Raw genomic sequence first — 17,342 nt, 5'->3', positions numbered from 1 at the left:
AGTCAGACACACAAACGTGTTTCTCTACCCTTACAAGGTCTTTGCATCGAGTTGCATTCATTTCTACAGGCTAACCATAAAACCAACCACTGCCAGGACGTACCCAACATTAAACCTGACCTAAAAATGACACTTCTCATGGGAACCAGGGTTTGGGCCCCAAAACATGGTATGTATTAAGAAAATCAACCTTACAATGAAACAAATACAAGGCCACACACAAACCTAGCAGAGTGTACAAAACGTATAGTGTACTTCCCACCTTTGCCTTGGAGACGCAGAAGAGATTGGAGGAGGTGATGGTGGGTGGATTGATGCCATGTTGCCACATGAGTCTCCTCCAGCGGGCCAGTAGAGTTCAGAGGAGGCATGTGAAACAGAACAATTAGACTCCAACAACTTCTATATGCACAGAGTGAGCAGGCCGGGTGCTTAAAGAACTGAGAACAATGCAGCTTTGAGCCGACATGTTTGGTTGAGGCACAACTTCTTCCTCCTCTAGGTGGACAGGCTGGGTGTGTATATTGTTCTTCTATGATTGCATGAAATTCCCCTGTAATTGTGCTTGGTCTTCCAGATGGGCCAGGGGCCGATGCTGAGAACATCTGAGAGCATTCAGTGCAAGCTGTTGGAGTGCAGCCTGGAAACTTGGGCAGGGAAGTTTGAGGTCTTGGACAGCAGATTGGAGCTTTCACCTGTGAGTTCATGTAGGTATCAGAGCGTTTCACTGAATCCATGCAGCTGATGTCCTGAGCAATAAACGTCAACCACCAGCATTAATGCACACGCACTTTAACCGGCAGCGTGTTTCCACACTTCAGTCTCTGGGAACCTGCATGTGGATTGGATCCACATTCGCAGCTTGGCAGCGGTCTGGAATGCTGCGACTGAAGACTGCCCCCTGGGGGGTTACTCACTTCCAGGTTTGGTTGACCACTTGGTGGCGCTGCTTGCCATCTTTAAAATAAAAATCTGACAGTTACAGTCTATACTAAAAACTGGGTGAAATCGGACCCTACTCTGGGAGTTACACCAACTTCCTGTTTAGTGGTGAAGGTTTGATGAGAGGACTATGATACAAAATAAACAACTTATGTTCTGATAATCACATAGAGGTTTAATTAAGCTTTGAAAATATAAAAAAAATTGTCAGATACTTAATATTTCAGTTTAGGTACATCTAATAAGGCTCTTGACATCATTTTCACACCAGATGGACTCGTCACACCAGTCTCGTTTAACAGATTATCTTCCAGGATTATTCTGTATTTAGTTCCATCCATCTTTCCATCAACTCCGACTCAATTCCAAGGCCATGTTGAAGAAACATCTCCATAACATGATACAGCCACCACCATGTTTTACCTTAGAGACGATATGCTTAAGGCATATCAACTCATGTCTGTTTCAGCACACCTGGCTCCAATATTGGCTAATTAGCAGAACTCTACAGAGCTTTACTGCATGCTGGTGAAGCAGCTTCATTTCTTTAGAACATGGGACATATCTAAAAGTTGCAGGACGTTCCTTGAGGAACGTGGTTCGAGTCCACTTGTTTACAGTGACGTACAGTTTTGGTTATCCAGCAAACCATCTCCTTCCAGATGTTTGGAGCGTCCTCTGTATGAATTGTCACAAACTACAAACGAGACTCCATGCAATTGTTTTCATCCTGTTCCATGAAGACCAGATTAGTGTGAAGTGCACAATTGATTCTCCCCCTTGAGGTGTGGATTATTCCAATTTCTAAAGTTGCCACAGATCTTTCAGCTTTCTAATCATTCAGCTAAATCCTTTTGTATTCCATGAAATGCAGCGGCCTTTGTGAGGGGAGCAGCAGTCCTCAGAGGAGCTTACTTGTTGACAGTGAATTACCCAAGTAAGCTGGTGTAGTTATAATCATAACCACAAGGAGGAGACAAAGGCTCAGCAGTAATTGTCAGGCGTCAGCTGGCTCTGCTGAGCAGCCGTCGCCATGTTTCTGCTTTGTGCTGCTCACTGTACGAGGGCTGTGAGCAGTCAGAAGCACCGGAAACAGATCGATTTCAAAGTATGGAAACTCTAATTTGATATTGCTGTGATAAAGTGAAACAATCTACAGCTGGTTTAAAATGAGCAAGTGGAGGGGAAGACTGAGCCTGTAGACCCCGTCAGAGAAAACCATTGTTGGACTTTGCAAGATGAGCAACATGACTTCTTACTTCAAGTTTTGAAAGGTTGTTTCAATATTAATTCCACCGACTTGAAAGTTGTAGGCCGTTTATCAAAACAGATTTCAATTGAGTTGCCAAATTTAAATCTGGCATCTCACATCGATTCTGGACAGAATCAAAGGATGGAAGGAGATTTTGTCGCCTAAGATGAGGGTAAAGTTCTAGTCATCCATTCCAGGAGCTTTGAGTTCTCTTGAATCTTAAATCAAAGCAAGAATTGTGGGGCCACAGTTGTCTTTAAAAACATCGTCTTTTAAGACAACCGTCTCATCAGATATCTTCCCCATAACTGAGATTATTGTTATTTTCCTATATTAAAAACCCCATCCTTTTTTAAAATGATTTTTTAGCATTATGAAAAGCATAGGAGCATTATGATACAGCATGGGATTACAGTTTTATTCAGTTTGTCTACGTTAACGTCTCTGTCCATATCAAAGAAACCTAAATCAGTTGAATTTAATTATACCATTAATTATGGTTTAATCAGACCATAACATTCTGAAAAACTAAATTTGGAAAATTAGTCATTGACAATCAACAGAAAAATACTCAAACTATAATAGATCTATGAGTTTGTGGCTCAAAAACAATTAAAAAGTGCAATCAAACCCAAACAAAAAAAAAAACCTTTGGCCACACCACCACCTGACTGGGTGGAAGTACTTTATACTTAATAAGACACAACACAGACTGCATTGATATCAAACTTCATCTCTTTATTTCTCTATTGGATGGTTCTCATCACAAACAGTGTTGAAAACCCAGAACAGGATGTGTAGAAACTGTACAAGGAGCAAGGCACTATCCACTGAAGTCACAGTCAGGCTGCCTCCTGGAATCAAAGCTCATGTTCTGCGGGATAAAAACGCTGCGTTCAAAGCCGCTTCATCTGGTTAGTAGAAGGTCACCTTAACTTACACACAGATGACACAAAGATTTGCTGCAATAATGTACATTTTAGTTTTTATTTTGATATCTAAAGTTAATTTTTATTTTTTATAATTTCTCTGTGGTTTTAATATAAATATATTTTTGTAATGCACAAACATCCATATCTAGCAGAGTCTGAAGTGGAATGTGTCCAACAGGCTGACAGACCTGCCTCCACTCCAACAGATGGCTGTAAGGCTGCCAGTGGAAGGACCCAGGCTGCTTTCCATATGCTACATATGTACAATCATTAACAGTGTCATTATAAAGGAGCACTATTAACACAGAGATCCCAGCACCGCTCCCTCATCACACCCACCGGGGCACAGAGAGGATGGAGATCAGCGGCGTGAGAGGCTGACGCACCTTTCATCCGCATCGCCGCGGTTACGCTTCGGCTCGGGAGGAGCTGCTCCTGAGCGTCTGCTGCGTGTGCGTAGAAATGACGATGAAAAAATAAAAATTAAAAAAAATAAAAAGAAGGCTGAACGTCACCCTTCAGAAGAGTCCTTTGCATTTCTTCAGGTTGACCTGCTTCCACCCGGGCAGAGCGCCGTACTCCTCCCTGCTTATGTCCAGGGCTCTCTGTGGGAGAGACACCGGCGGTCAGGCACAACTCACAGGTCGAGTCCACAAAGTCATGCATCTGCGGGTCCAAACTCAAACGACCCTTTTTATTGTCCGGTAAATTAAAAAAGAGCAAATGGCTCCAAGATTCAGTCCAAATGCTGGTGAGCAGCATGCAAATGAAACGCACTGTTAGAGATGTTAGGAAGTAGAGGGGAAACAAGAGAACCTACTAATAAGACAAAAAAATATATGTTTTATAGTTATACTTTATTAATATACTTATTTATTCTTTGATCTGTTTCCCCCCCTCACTCTTTCCCACTTTCAAAACAATGAATATTAGAGAATAAAAAAATTCATTAATTTAACATTTTAAATTTTTTTTTATAAAGTATCTTGACCCACATATGTTAAGCAATCCCATGTTTGTTGTGACACCACTTGGTTATGTTCTGTGTTTTGTCTTTGTTCTAAATATGTCCATTTTAATGCTTCATTTTTATTGTTTATTATCTTCTCTAATAAGTTATTTGTCATTTTGTAGCTCAATGCCCATTATAGTCTGTAATGTTTGTTTTGTATGCACTCACTGATGGTTTAATAGTAATAATAATAAAAAATAACAAAACAGGATGTTAGGAAATAGAAATGCTAACATGGAGCCAGTCTGTTTTCCCATGCTAACACCAGCTGGACTCACCTTCCCATAAGCCCCTGCACCCTGGAGAAGTGGAATGAGTGAAACAAATGAGCTCAAAGAGGCATAAGGTGGACAGTATTTATTTCCAGACATTGTTTGGTGGTGAAAGACTTTTTTAAAATAACAGAATAAACTCATCTACATATCTTCTGGGACAATTTATCATCCAGTAAAATTTGCTCTTGTGACAGACCCAGAGACGACTTTGTTATTTACAGTATGGACTAAGATGTTTCAGTCTGGTGTCTAAAATCTGTCCGTTTTCAGTTTAACCAGCCCTTCTGTTGGTTTTGAAGTCATTAAAGATGAGTCAGGCTTTACATCTAATATCTGACAAACGAAACTATTTGGGAGCAGAATTCCGGTTCTCACCTCAAAGTCTTCATCAGTCAGGTAGACTTCCAGGTGCAGCGGGTCGACGCCCTCGGGCAGCGGCCGGGCCAGGACCTCTGCCAGCGGGTAGGTGGTCTTACACAGGCGGGCCAACACATCTTCCACCAGGATGATCTGGTTACACACCTCAGCCTCCTGAGAACAGGACACACGCGGTTCAGGAACAGGTGAAGCATGTCGCAGTGGAGGCCGTGGAGAAGCATCGCACCCTCTCTGTGATCTCGGACACGTCCTCCCGGTGCTCCCAGCAGGGGAACATGTTGGTGAAGGTGAGCGGCTCCAGACCGGCGTGGATCAGGTAGCCTTTCGGAGGTTTCTTCTCGTTCTTTCCTGAGGAAACAAAGGCCGTCTGTTTCAGAACGCTTCCTCACTCTAGCTGTGTTTTCATTGGCCATAAAATTGTGCAAAATGAATTTACAAAGATAAATTTGCTTGATGGAAATTTATTTGCTTAATCTGATGTTTGAGAAAACATTTTTGTGCTTGGATGAGGTGATTTTTCAGCTGCACTGAAATGCAATCCAACAACAGGATGATGCTACTGGTGGAAAAGACGAAGACGTCCACAGGAAGTGGTAGGAGGATGGTGTGGCATGTGTTTCAATGACTTACTGTTTAGAACTTGTGTGATTTTAATCGCATTTCTGATGTAATGGAAAAAACGCAATTGCAAAATTGTGTTTTTTCAACATTAGTGGAACACCGACAAGGTTTTGTGCACATGTGGAATGCAAACGCAGCTTCCTGTGAATACCTCTGCAGTACTGCAGCACCGTCTCCATGGCGCTCTTCCTGTCCGAGTCCCAGCGGATTCGGGCCGAGCCGGTGCTTTCGCTGTCCTGGGGCCACCAGCCCTGCCACAGGTACACCTCGTGGTGGTTGTCCACCAGGAACAGGGCTGAACGAGAGATGCATTTAGGGTCAGACGAGTCGAGGTTACTGGAGAGCTTTACTTTGAAAAGTTAGCTGCCAGCTAGCGGTCAGACGTAGACAGAAACCCTCGCCACAGATGAGAATCTTTGAGCAGCCAGAGCTCCGGGCTGCGTTTACCTGGCTGTGAGGCTCCATAGAGATCCTCCTGAAGGAACGGCATGGAGTTGACCTGCTCTGGGTCTCTGGCTGGGTACAGAAACTCCACGGCTGTAAACTCTCCAGAGCTGCTGCTCAGCTGGTACAGACGAGGTGTGAAGTTAAACCTGCCGGGATCTGAGCAGCAAAGGTTCAGAGTAAAGGGGAGGTATTTTGTTTAAACATAAAAATTTTTCACAGCACAATCAAGTAACCGTTACCTTCAGTGGTTACAAAAATGGCATATACATCAAGTATGACTCAAAAAAATGTGACTTTGTAATAACGCCTTGAAATTGAGGTTCTGTCTCTTAGAGAAACTCCTGCTGTTTCTGAAACTCCACCTTCAGGAAGTCATCACAACATGGCTCCTCTTAACTTCCACTATTAGGGTCCCACCACAGAATGACACGAAAAGCACCAGCAGGACAATCTATTTATTCATCAAGTTGGAAACTATGTGATTTGTGTTTTTCTTTATTGTCCATAAAAATCAACACATCACAAAATAAAACATATCTATCCTCATTTAGCACATGATTGCTGTTTTTCTTTTGATGGTTTAATACAGCTTTTGAAGCAGAGAGCACTATCATTTTTTGTCTAATAATCAAAAACTGTATATTGAAATCGTCTCATTGTGTGACATATGCAGGATCTCCTGACATCCTCAATATTTCTAGTTTTATTCGGTCCTAAATTTCACTCAAGGTGGCATTAAAAAGGTCAAAAGCTTGACTTGTGAAGTGTTGATGCTGCCACCATGTTTACATCGCTGCTTCAGGTTGTAGATTTCAGCAAAAGAAAATATGTCTGTCCTCCTTCGGCAAATGACTGATGATTTTCTTTGTTTTTCTGTGTTTTAAAGACTAAAAATACATTTTTAAAAAGTGGTGGCTCTTTCAAAATGATACTTTACTACAGTAGATTAGAAATGGTCCTTTTTCAAAACATTGTGTAACATTTGTGGCTTTAATTGGAGCCTTATTCAGCTGGAATGAGGGCCAAAGTGGCTCTTTAGATTGTAAAGTTTGTTGCCTCCTAAGTTAAACTGAAGCCTCATGAGTACAGAGACTTTTTACCACAGAACCAGGCTGAAAGCTGACCGACCAACATCAGTTTAATTTATAGGTTCTTTCTTAGTAACCAGAGCAGCAAAGAGGACCTAAACAGCTCAATAGCTCCACCTGCTGACCAACACGGTAGACGGCAACACCATGAGATGCTGCAGCTGGATTCAGGTCAGCCTTTGGTTGTTGGCTTCACTGTTTGTATTAAAATAAATCATGTAAATGTGGTGAACCTTACACTGGTACAAATGGGAAAAGATTAAGTTTTTCTGTATTCCTGGATTATGCCATAATTGTGCAGCCGCTGCAGCTGATGAAACTTAGTTTGAACCTTTGGTTATAAGCAGTAAACTGATCAGGTAAAGAACCATAACCACAGTGAAGCAGGGTTTTGGCAGCACCATGACCTGGGATACTTTTCTTGAGCTGGAACTTAATGTTTGAGAAAATTAGATGAAAACAACAACAACTCCAAACAGCCAAATCTGCCAAAAAAAAACCCCCAAAACTTCAGGTGTCTGTCTTGTTTCAAAGGCCCCACTTCCATCTTTAGCTTCCTTGCAAAGGAAAGCAAAGGTATATTTTTGGAAGGATTTAGTCCTGACCTAATCCTAATCGGATAAAATACTCAGGGCCTCCTAAACATGGTTGTGTGGACAAGACAGTCAGAGATAGGGCTGTAGTGATAAAATAATCTCACGATACGATACACGATATTCTGCTCACGATATATTGCGATATTCAGCAAATGATACAATTCAATACACTTTTGCGATTTTCTGAAAGATTTTAGAGGGACAGAGTGATTTTGGTGACATTTTGTAACTGTTAGAGTTGGATTGAATTAATTTAACTGAAAACTGATTAAAAGCACCAACTACACAATACCTGGCTCTGGTTGGACATGGACACAGACTTAAAGTCAACAGCTGGACAAAATGAATCAAAGACGTGGTGAGAAAACATGTTTCTTTTAATTGAAACAGTACAAACTGTAGCTTACATGCATTTGTAAAGTAAATAAAGTGCTCCAAGTAGAAATCTAGATAAAAAGCACATTATTAGGTTTATTCAACCTTAATGGCCTTTTAATGGTAATATCTCAAACACAGTTCCATTATGTGATTCTTTTCACCAGTCAGACCTGTTGACTCACCATGAAGCATGCAGTCGTAGGCCTTCCTGTCCCTTCTGCCCAGGGCTTCCCAGAACCCCGCCGGCTCCGCTTCTTCCTCACATTCCCATATTGTCACTCTGCTGCTGCTGTGCAGCCCCGTTTCCAGAGGACAACTGCACAAAAACACACACACAAAAAAATAAAAAAATAGCAGGCTGCACTACAGGACCTGTTCATATTTCAACAACAACTTCTCAGGAAAAATGTCCTCAGGAAAGCAGAATTTCCACTCACTGTTCTTTGAGTCTGTTGGCGGCGACGCGTGCCACCTCCTGAGTGTGGGTCTGGGATTTGCAGCCGTGCCACAAGTAAATGAGGGCCTGGCTGACACCCAGCAGAACCATGGAGACTCTGGAGCGCAGACTGCTGCAGTGGCAGGCCACCTCCAGCAGGTGACCTTCCACCTCCACCTCACCCCGCACGCAGTAAAGACGCCAGTCATCTGCGAAAAGGAGACAGTCACTGCTCTGAGACCAAATCGGTTAAATATTGACTACATGATAGAATATAAAAGAAAAAACGGAGCTTGTAATATTAGAAAAATTAAAATGTCTGGTGACAACATCATTAAACAAGCCTTACTTTGTGAATTCTCCTCCTCCTCTTCTCTTTTCCCTGAGTGGACAATCATTCCCCCTTTGAAACACTGGAGGAAACATGGCGGCTCCTTCCCCTGCAGGACCTGAACCTGGAGGAAAATCAAGGTGAACATTAGCGTGAAGCTAAAATGACCATGTCCACACAACGTTTCACTGTGAGCACACAGTGAAACGTTGTGTGGACATGGTCATTTTAGCTTCACACCAGAAGAGACACTGACCTGCGCTCCCCGCTCTTCGTCCAGCTCCACCGTCATGAGCGCCGACGTTCCCTTCTCGTTGACGGTGGAGTTGCGGCCCTGCCAGAAGAAGTAGCAGCACTTCTCCTTCCCAGCTCCGGCGGTCTTCTGCTGCTCTGGATTCTGTCTCTTCCCAACTGATGAAGTGTAGGAAACAGTTTAATCTGAGATCTTACATTTAGAGCACGAGTTCAGATTTAAAGGGGCAGTGTTATGTGTTCTCCAGGTTCATAGAGACATTTTACAGCACAGTCAAGTAACTGTTACCTTCAGTTGCTATAAAAATGCTACATATATGAAATGACTTAAATTTAACTTTGTAATTTAAAACCTTGAAATTGGGCCTCTGTCTCTAAGAAACTCCAGTTCTTTCTGAAACTCCACATTCAGGAAGTCGTCACAACATGGCTCCTCTATTAACCCTTTAACAACATCTTTACCGGGGTTGCACTAAGAAGTAGCTCATATGAGCTCAGCAGATATACAGTTCCATCAGGTGTTTGCCAATTGCTGCTGGCTAGTCTGAAGGAGCTCAGTAGAAGAGCCACAAGGAAAGGCTGCTCTGTGAGGCGGAAGCTTGGAAACTGCAGCTCAGAGGAAGAGCTTTGTCCTCGAAGCTGCGTCTAGCTTCAAATAAACATTTTGCACAGCTGAATGGTTGCCATGGGAGATTAAAGGATTTCTGGAACATGGATAAAAGAACCAAGGCAGCACTCCAGGTATTTTTAATGAGGAAAAATCATCATAACATAATGTAAAGCTAAAAAAAGCCAATTTTACAAAACACCGCCCCTTTAAATAGTTTCTAATTCATGATGGCAGCACTGACCTGCAGTGCTAACCATGTATTTCCACTTGACCACATAGGTGTCGCCGTCGTGGAACTGGCCGATGCTCTGGCGGGGCAAGCGGCTGTAGTCAAACTCCAGGATGTGCCACACCTCCACTGCCAGAGTGCTGATCTCGTAGCTCCGCCACTCCTCGGCCTCCACCAGGCCGTAGCCCCGCCCCACGTTGAACCCGTCCAAAACAGTGCAGACCGCCGCTTGATGGAGGGGAAGCATCAAGGACGCGTTGAAAGCATGAGGGAGATCTGAAGCAGGCTGTTCCTGGGAAAGACGCAGGAAAAGGTGAGAAGACAGAGTTCATATGCAGACTTGCTGATGACGAACAGGAGAACATCAAATGCTCTGAACGCGATACCTTGTGGTCCGCAATGTCATCGTTTGTTGTGGTGGGACTGGGAGTCTTCCTGGAGTCGCTCCAGTCCTGAAACTTCTCCTTGAACAGCGTGGTCTCATTGTGTTGAGTCAGGCGGCCAAACACTGCCCAGTCGGGTCGGCCCTGGCCTTTTCTACATACGTAGGTAATGACAAGGCCCAGATTTTAGTCATTAATATTAAGCTTTTTAAAACTTCTGACATGTTTTTTTACATCACATCCACAAACTTTAATGTGTCTTATTGGACATTTGGATCCAAAAACAAGAAGTAGAGCATATAGATGTGGAATCAGACCCCGTCTTATCTGTGTGTCATTACATCCGTCCAACCAATTACAGAATCAAATCTTCACCCTCTTTGAACATCTAGAGTCACTTTTGCTCATTCTTTTCAAATTAGCTTCAGCTCATTCATATTGGATCGTCTGATTCTCAGTTGGATTTAGTTTGACCTGAATTCATTTAAAGCATTCTACTTTCTGCTCTGTAGGCGGGAGCTCAGCTGAACTCCTCAAATGGTTGCCATAGGATCATCAAGGATCTGTCAAACATGCATTAATGGATCAAAGCAATACTTCATGTATGCGTTTAACGACAGAACAACATGATATCGTGATATAAAGCTCTAAAAAGTCAATTTTGCACACCACCTTGAAACAGTGAATGTTATACAGGGAAATGGTGTATAGATTTGAAAATCTTAAAAGTGTGTTTCCGTACTTTGGGATGAGTGGGTTACACTCTCCTGGGTCCAGTGGGTTTATGTCACAGTTTGTGTAGTCGAAGGTGCCGTTCCAGAGATGCTTGGCCAGCTGGAAAGCAACCTTCCTCTGCGCCAGAGTCACTTCCTTCCCATGCCAGATATACATCTCACTACCAAAGTCAAACACCAAAACCTGCCCAATAATCAGAAGAACAGACAGGATGAGGTCTGGATTGTGACACAAACTGTAGGACCTCACTTGAGACCCAGTCTGAATTAATACTATATTTGTTCTGATTCTAAAGGTAATCTAACCTCTTTGTGGTTGAGGAGTGTACAGCGCGGCATCCTGGCCCAGAAGTCGTCGTCTGGGACGAGCTTGTCACCCATCAGGCGGTAGATGCAGTTTGTCTCCACGATGGCGGCTTCATACAGCTCGTCTTCATCTGGAGTTCCTGCTGCTGCAAGAACAAACAGAGGGATTCAGCTGGTGTTCTTCTGGACAAACTATGTTATGTTTGGTTAATGATTGACATGTGTACATGCTGCACAGAAAAATAGATGTGGAATCAGGCCGACAACTTCTGCAGCTTGTAGCTTGGCTTGCAGAGCGGTAAAGACAGGCAGTGGTTACAGAGTAAACCTCAGTCTCCCTGTATATGCTGATCATGTTATGTTGGCTTTGTGTTTCCAGTCATTTCACCAAAGAGTTCTCTTTAGCTCGTCTTTGCTATCATTGCAAAAACATCTATAATAAATAAACAAACAATGCTTATCCTGGTAGGGGCGCAAATAAAGCCTGGCAGTCCACCAGGTTTATAATTCAGTTGTTTTGCTTATTCACCATGTTCCTCTGCCCAGAACTGTGCAGAAAATTTAGTCGACACTGACGGAGTGGAGAACCGTGGCTTTGAACTGGAATTTGACAGTTCAACCCAAAACTCACACTGATAACTCGACTGTCCTCCGAGACACTTCCAGAACTCCTGGACTGCATGGCTGTGTGCGCCAGCGCCTTCGTCCATCATCTGGACGTAGTCCGCTCGGCAGCCCAGGTCTCTCTTGCTCTGGATGAAGTTGGCCAACTCTGACGCCTTTCAGGAAAAACAAAACGCAAAGACGATTGATATTGCCTCAATGGAGAAAAAAAAACCAGCAATCAAACCTCAACAGACTGATCTCTATGCCGCTCCACGCTCCGGTTCCGTACCTTGCTTTTCTCGATGACATTGGCGAACTCTCCGATCCAGACGAAGCAGTGGTGTGGGGTGATGAGCAAGAAGCAGTCTCCGCTGTTCAGAGAGGAAGCTCTGGGCTCCACCAGCCGGACCTGGACATGCCGTCGGCCTGGTTTCACACAAGCACACACATACACGCACACGCACACACACAGACACACAGACAGACAGGTGGATTATCAGTGGCTACTCTGCTCATCGCCGCCTGGATTATCACACGAGAGCCATCAGACCAAAATTGTGCCCGCAGTGATGAAGCCGACATGGTAAATATATCTGTCTAATGATCATCTAAAGCGCTAAAACCTTGGGGACGTCCAGCTAATGGAAGTCAGCAGAGGCTGTGGTCTAAATTTGAGGCTGTGAATCCTTCCACTGTCCAGCTGGGACAGATAACCTAACAAAGCAGAGCCCCTGCTGCACTGGATTTGCTTTGGATTATGGACGGTGGGGGTTCGGAGGAGCAGATCAGCCCAGGATGGCGTGAGGTGACCTGGGGAGAATGATTTAGAGTCACAGCTGTTGCCAACATACGTGTGAGGGAGATAAAAGAAACGCCAAAATAGAGCGAGTCCCGTCTCTCCTTTTAGATGTCATCAGCAGAGGACAGCCAGGAGGCAGCATCCTTCAGGCTCTGACTGAATCAGTGGGCATTTATTTTTCTGTCCTCTTACACAAGTAAATTTAACTGCTGCCGTTGAGTTCAAATCAGCAAGTCTTAAGACTTCAAAGTTTTCAATGTGACTGACTTGTGAAATTATATCCAAAAGATTCGTTAGCATTTCGGTTTCAGAGATATTCTTAAAGCTTCTATAAAAAATGCTTCCATATTTGTTAAAACCGTCACTGTTGTGACAGTATAAAATATCAAGCTAATCCACCTCCTCCCTGTGCTGCTAATGCCATCTGAAGAGATGAACAACACCCAGAGTGTTATCAATCAATCACATGAACGCGCTGCTAAATATGCTGCTGGCAGAGAAACAAGTCAGTTACAGGAAAACATCATCTGATGTCATCTGTGGCTATGCTAGCTAGCCTTAGCATTCATAACAGGCTCTGCTGTTTGAAAGAAGCTGCATCGCAGAGGAGGGGTGAGCAGCACACAAATGGGTATGATGGACAGCGCTAAGACCCTCCTCCTATCTATCTAAAAACAACCTCATTGGTTGTTTTTAGATAGATGGATGTTGACCAATGAGATGAAGAAATGGAAGGATGGATTTCTAAGGAGGGATACAACTTAGTTGGTTAAGAAATACAATCCTAAAACGTTTTTGTCTTGTTATCCACTTGTTTTATTTGCTGTGCTTTTCCAGACTTGCTGAGATCAAATGCCTTGTTTTCACTTCTCCAGATTCTATAACAAACTTGAGATTTACATCAAGCAGATGTCGTCAGCGAAGGTTTGTTTGTAAATTCAGAGCTGACTGACCTTTGACCTGAAGCAGCATGAGCTTCTTGTAGGGCACGGCGCTGTTGTTGGACGTCTGCTCAGAGACGCTGACGCTGCGCAGGCTGACGCTGCTGAAGTTCTCCTTGCTCGCCAAACCAGCCAGAGCCACTTCAGAAAACCCAGAGTTCTTGTTCACTGCACAGAGCACAAGGAGCAGAGATGAGTACAGAACTAATGCTGAATACCAATTATTCTTCAATCTTTTTTTTTTTTGCTTTATAAGACGGTGCATTATCCTGCAGAACGACGCCACAGCTATCAGTGAACAGAGTTTATATGGAAGGGTGTCGATCTATATGTGGCAAAGTAGAACAAAGAAGCAGCTTTAATGTCATTCACTTCATTTGTCAGTGATTATGTTAAGTCCAATTAATGTACAGTCATATTCATTAATTCAGAATATAAACTTGGATGAGACCATCACGTTAACAGTACATTTTGAAAGAAAAAAAAAAAAAGAAAAACATGTTTTAAACATTTTTCTCAACTCCACATTTTTGTAATCTTATTGGTCTGATGCAGTATGTAATCTTAAATTCATGCTTTTATTCGCTGAAAGTAGAAATTATAACAGAAAAAAAGGCTTAAAAACATAAATTTATGTATAAGTAATCTGTGTTTCTCTTAGTGAACAGAGTTACTGAAATAAACTGACTCTTCAATTATATTTAATTTATTAAATAATTGTATGTTTGAGTTCAGCAATTCTCCTCTAACAGATTAAAGAAAATCCCAAAACAAATTCTCAAATTGCGCAATTATTGTTTTTAAAATTTGATGAAGGTGTGTGTTGAGTGTGTGTCATTCCACCATAAAACAAAAACAGTTCAAATGAATCATTAATAGGTCAAAATGAATGTAAAGCAAACATTGCATGTTCACTCATGTTTTTTTATTCATACACATGTCAAACATGCAGTAGTGGACATATGAGAACAGAAACCAGTGGAGGATTGTATAGTAAAACAAGACAACTGGAGCTGATTTCATCTACAGAAATATTGCAGATTATGCAACACAGAGGTAACATGAGGAGAAAACCTCCAACATAATTTAAGTTGTTTTGCAATTCCTGTTTGCCTGTCAAACAGGAATTGGTAGGCAAACTAGGCAGATGCTAGTTTATGCTAATACACTACAGGAAAATAAACTAAACATGCACACTAGATGTTTTTTCCTTTCAAACAAAAGAGCTTTAGATACGTAAATCCCTCCTTACTCACTCTTCTCCACCTTCATCCTCTTGCTCTCCAGCAGGCCGATGTTGAGTCTCTGCTCTGTGTACTCATGTCTGATGTCCTCTCTGGCTGCCAGCTTCTTCAGCGGGTTCCTCGACGACTGAACGTTGCGGTTTGGCCGCATCGCCCTCTTGTGCTGCACCATCGCCGAAGTCAATCTGGAAAGAAAAAGATGAAAGGTCAAAGTAAGGTCAAAGCATTTCGTTTTTTTTTTTAAAGCTCGGTCTCCTGACAGCTGAAGCTTACTTTGGCACCTCGGGGTCAAAAATGGCATCGAAGTCGTCATCTATCTCCACCCTGTTGTTGCTGCCAGGAAGTTCGTCCATGTGGCGGTAGAACTTGGAAAAAGCTTCGTCTTCCAGGGTCATTACTTCCTTCACTTTCTTCTCAGTCACAGAGATGGTCGCCTCTGGCAGTCCAGGCACTGAGGAGAGACAACACACCCACATGTTTCCACTTGTGTGGCTCTAAATACCACCAGAGATCCACTGATCGGACATCAATATCTGCATTGGTCCAGATATCCAAAATTCTAGATCTGGTATCTGATCAGATCTGTGCCCGATCCATAAGAGCAAATCTGTTCAGTCTAATTCTATCCTTTGTCCTTACATTATATTTAGAATTCCTAATTGCACTTTCTGAACCATTTGAAAGAAGGATTACTGCCATTTTTTTACACGTTTGACCAAAATAGACATTGTTTTTGTCAGTTTCAGTTTCTTCATCGTTTACTTTACATCGACTGTTCTACACTTACTTGAACAAATTAAAGTTGTTCTTACATGTTTGACCAGCTTGTGAAGGTATTGGTAGATTTAAATGTGTTGTGCAGAGTCATCAAATAAATGCATAATTCAGAACATTTATGCCTGTGTTTCAAAAAGAAATGTTTTCAGTCACTGCAGCTTTATGTTTCTGGATTGGAATCGGCCGATACTAAATCTCAGATATATGTATCAGAAGTGAAAAAACTGGATCAATACTTCCTAAATATCACATCAGCAAAATTTGACTTATTTAAAAAAAAAAAACTGTACAGCTCCTAACCATCAACACTCTTGACATCCAAGTGTATTTTTTTTCTCCATGCTTCTTACTAACAGTTTGTTAACCTGAGTTTAGAATAGGACGCACCTTTACTGTTGATCTTTCCAAGGAACGACTCGAGCTTCTCTAGCTTTACGTCCAATTCCAGGTTCAGATCTGGCACAGCCTTAATAGCTACACACACACACACACACACACAAATGTCACACATTTCTTACAAAATGCAGCAGTCTGTACATGTAGACTTCAGACAATCACCAAGCACGATGGACAGTATGTTGATCTGAGTGTTTGAAATGTTTCCTGCAGGTGAGTATGAGGCGTTCTGTACTTTAGGGTCATGCACATTCATTGAGGTGAAAACCATCCAACAGGCTGGTTTCTATCCGGCTTCCAGAGCCAATAGAAACCTCATGGTTGTGTTGGTGACATTTCTAGTTTGAATAATGGTGGAAAATAGAAAAAAGGGGAATAAACCTGGGAATTCCTCCATGTCTTTTGAAAAAGAACAAAACAATCACTTAACACCGGCATAAAAAACAATTTCAATCAGACATCCAGCAAGAAATTGGCTGTAAATCTGATGTTTTTCCAGAAAGTAAAAAGGCTCCATACTGAGCACTAGCTGACGTGAAAGTCTTGTTGCTACCGTTATTTATTTCTATTATTTATTTAATGAAGAATTAATGGAAACACTGCAATTGCAAAATTGTGTTTTTCCAACATTAGTGGAACGTAGACAAAGTTTTGTGCTCATTTGTAATGGAAACACAGCTGGTGTTGCATAACGGGTAATCAGAGGCTTGAGGTGAAGAGCAAAAACTGCAATAAGTGTTTGTTACAATAAAAGTCAGACTGACCTTCCTGCGGTTTGGAGACAGCAAGACTGTTCTTTGATTTGGAGTGGAGGGGAGAGTGGAGAGCAGAGGGAGAGGCCAGCCCTAAGGAGCACACAAGATTAAATCATCTGCATTGTTATTTGACAAACTGTAAAAAAAAAAAAAAAAAAAAAAAAAAAAAAAGATCCACAGAGCTGTTTAGCTTGCCCTCTGACCTTTCTTCACCATCCGTGCAGCCACAGTGAACTGGGTGGAGTCGTTGGCAGCTCCGTGACCTTTGGTCTTCCAGGCCTCGTCCCGAGTCTCAATCAGCTGCTTCCTCTCCTGGATGGACATGCGAGTCTCCAGGCTCTGGCTCTCCATCTCAGCCTCCGCTGTTCTCTGAGGAAAACACAGGAGAATCAGATGACCTCAGCAGAACAGATACATGAAGGTCAAACTAAGGAACCCATACCGGCTGCATGCAGCGAACTGTAAAAAAAACTCCATTAATGCTGCCATTGGTATATCAAATTTAACCCAATAAACAGGAACCAAAGTTGTGTCTTATTTAGCAGATCATTGTTTCCAACAAAGTCGATGGGACTAAAACTGGAATTTGCCGTATTTAACTAATTAGGTGAAACAAAAAACA

The 17,342-nt window shown here is 42.5% G+C and overlaps 1 protein-coding gene across 12 annotated transcripts in view; it reads right to left on the bottom strand.

The window, feature by feature from the left end:
- Window positions 1-2,911: 2,911 nt before the first annotated feature.
- The window catches only part of svila (supervillin a), a 46,694-nt gene continuing 32,263 nt past the window's right edge, over window positions 2,912-17,342 (bottom strand). For 9 of the 12 annotated variants that reach the window (XM_008414674.2, XM_008414677.2, XM_008414681.2 and 6 more), the window contains 22 exons: window positions 16,924-17,089; window positions 16,730-16,810; window positions 15,957-16,043; window positions 15,066-15,243; window positions 14,805-14,977; window positions 13,561-13,716; window positions 12,098-12,234; window positions 11,834-11,981; window positions 11,203-11,348; window positions 10,905-11,080; window positions 10,166-10,316; window positions 9,792-10,071; window positions 8,945-9,099; window positions 8,707-8,812; window positions 8,359-8,566; window positions 8,104-8,237; window positions 5,860-6,015; window positions 5,564-5,707; window positions 5,018-5,139; window positions 4,789-4,944; window positions 4,417-4,437; window positions 2,912-3,731 (listed from right to left, as the gene is read on the bottom strand). In XM_008414674.2, the coding sequence (XP_008412896.1) occupies window positions 3,645-3,731; window positions 4,417-4,437; window positions 4,789-4,944; window positions 5,018-5,139; window positions 5,564-5,707; window positions 5,860-6,015; window positions 8,104-8,237; window positions 8,359-8,566; window positions 8,707-8,812; window positions 8,945-9,099; window positions 9,792-10,071; window positions 10,166-10,316; window positions 10,905-11,080; window positions 11,203-11,348; window positions 11,834-11,981; window positions 12,098-12,234; window positions 13,561-13,716; window positions 14,805-14,977; window positions 15,066-15,243; window positions 15,957-16,043; window positions 16,730-16,810; window positions 16,924-17,089 (3,168 nt within the window). In that variant the 3' untranslated portion in view covers window positions 2,912-3,644. The remainder of the gene's footprint in view (window positions 3,732-4,416; window positions 4,438-4,788; window positions 4,945-5,017; window positions 5,140-5,563; window positions 5,708-5,859; window positions 6,016-8,103; window positions 8,238-8,358; window positions 8,567-8,706; window positions 8,813-8,944; window positions 9,100-9,791; window positions 10,072-10,165; window positions 10,317-10,904; window positions 11,081-11,202; window positions 11,349-11,833; window positions 11,982-12,097; window positions 12,235-13,560; window positions 13,717-14,804; window positions 14,978-15,065; window positions 15,244-15,956; window positions 16,044-16,729; window positions 16,811-16,923; window positions 17,090-17,342) is intronic. The other 3 variants (XM_008414676.2, XM_017305857.1, XM_008414675.2) reach the window with 2 other exon arrangements.

This window comes from Poecilia reticulata, linkage group LG7 (genome assembly GCF_000633615.1).
Source record: "Poecilia reticulata strain Guanapo linkage group LG7, Guppy_female_1.0+MT, whole genome shotgun sequence".
Taxonomy (NCBI): domain Eukaryota; kingdom Metazoa; phylum Chordata; class Actinopteri; order Cyprinodontiformes; family Poeciliidae; genus Poecilia; species Poecilia reticulata.
This window is presented reverse-complemented; position numbering and strand designations above follow the sequence as displayed.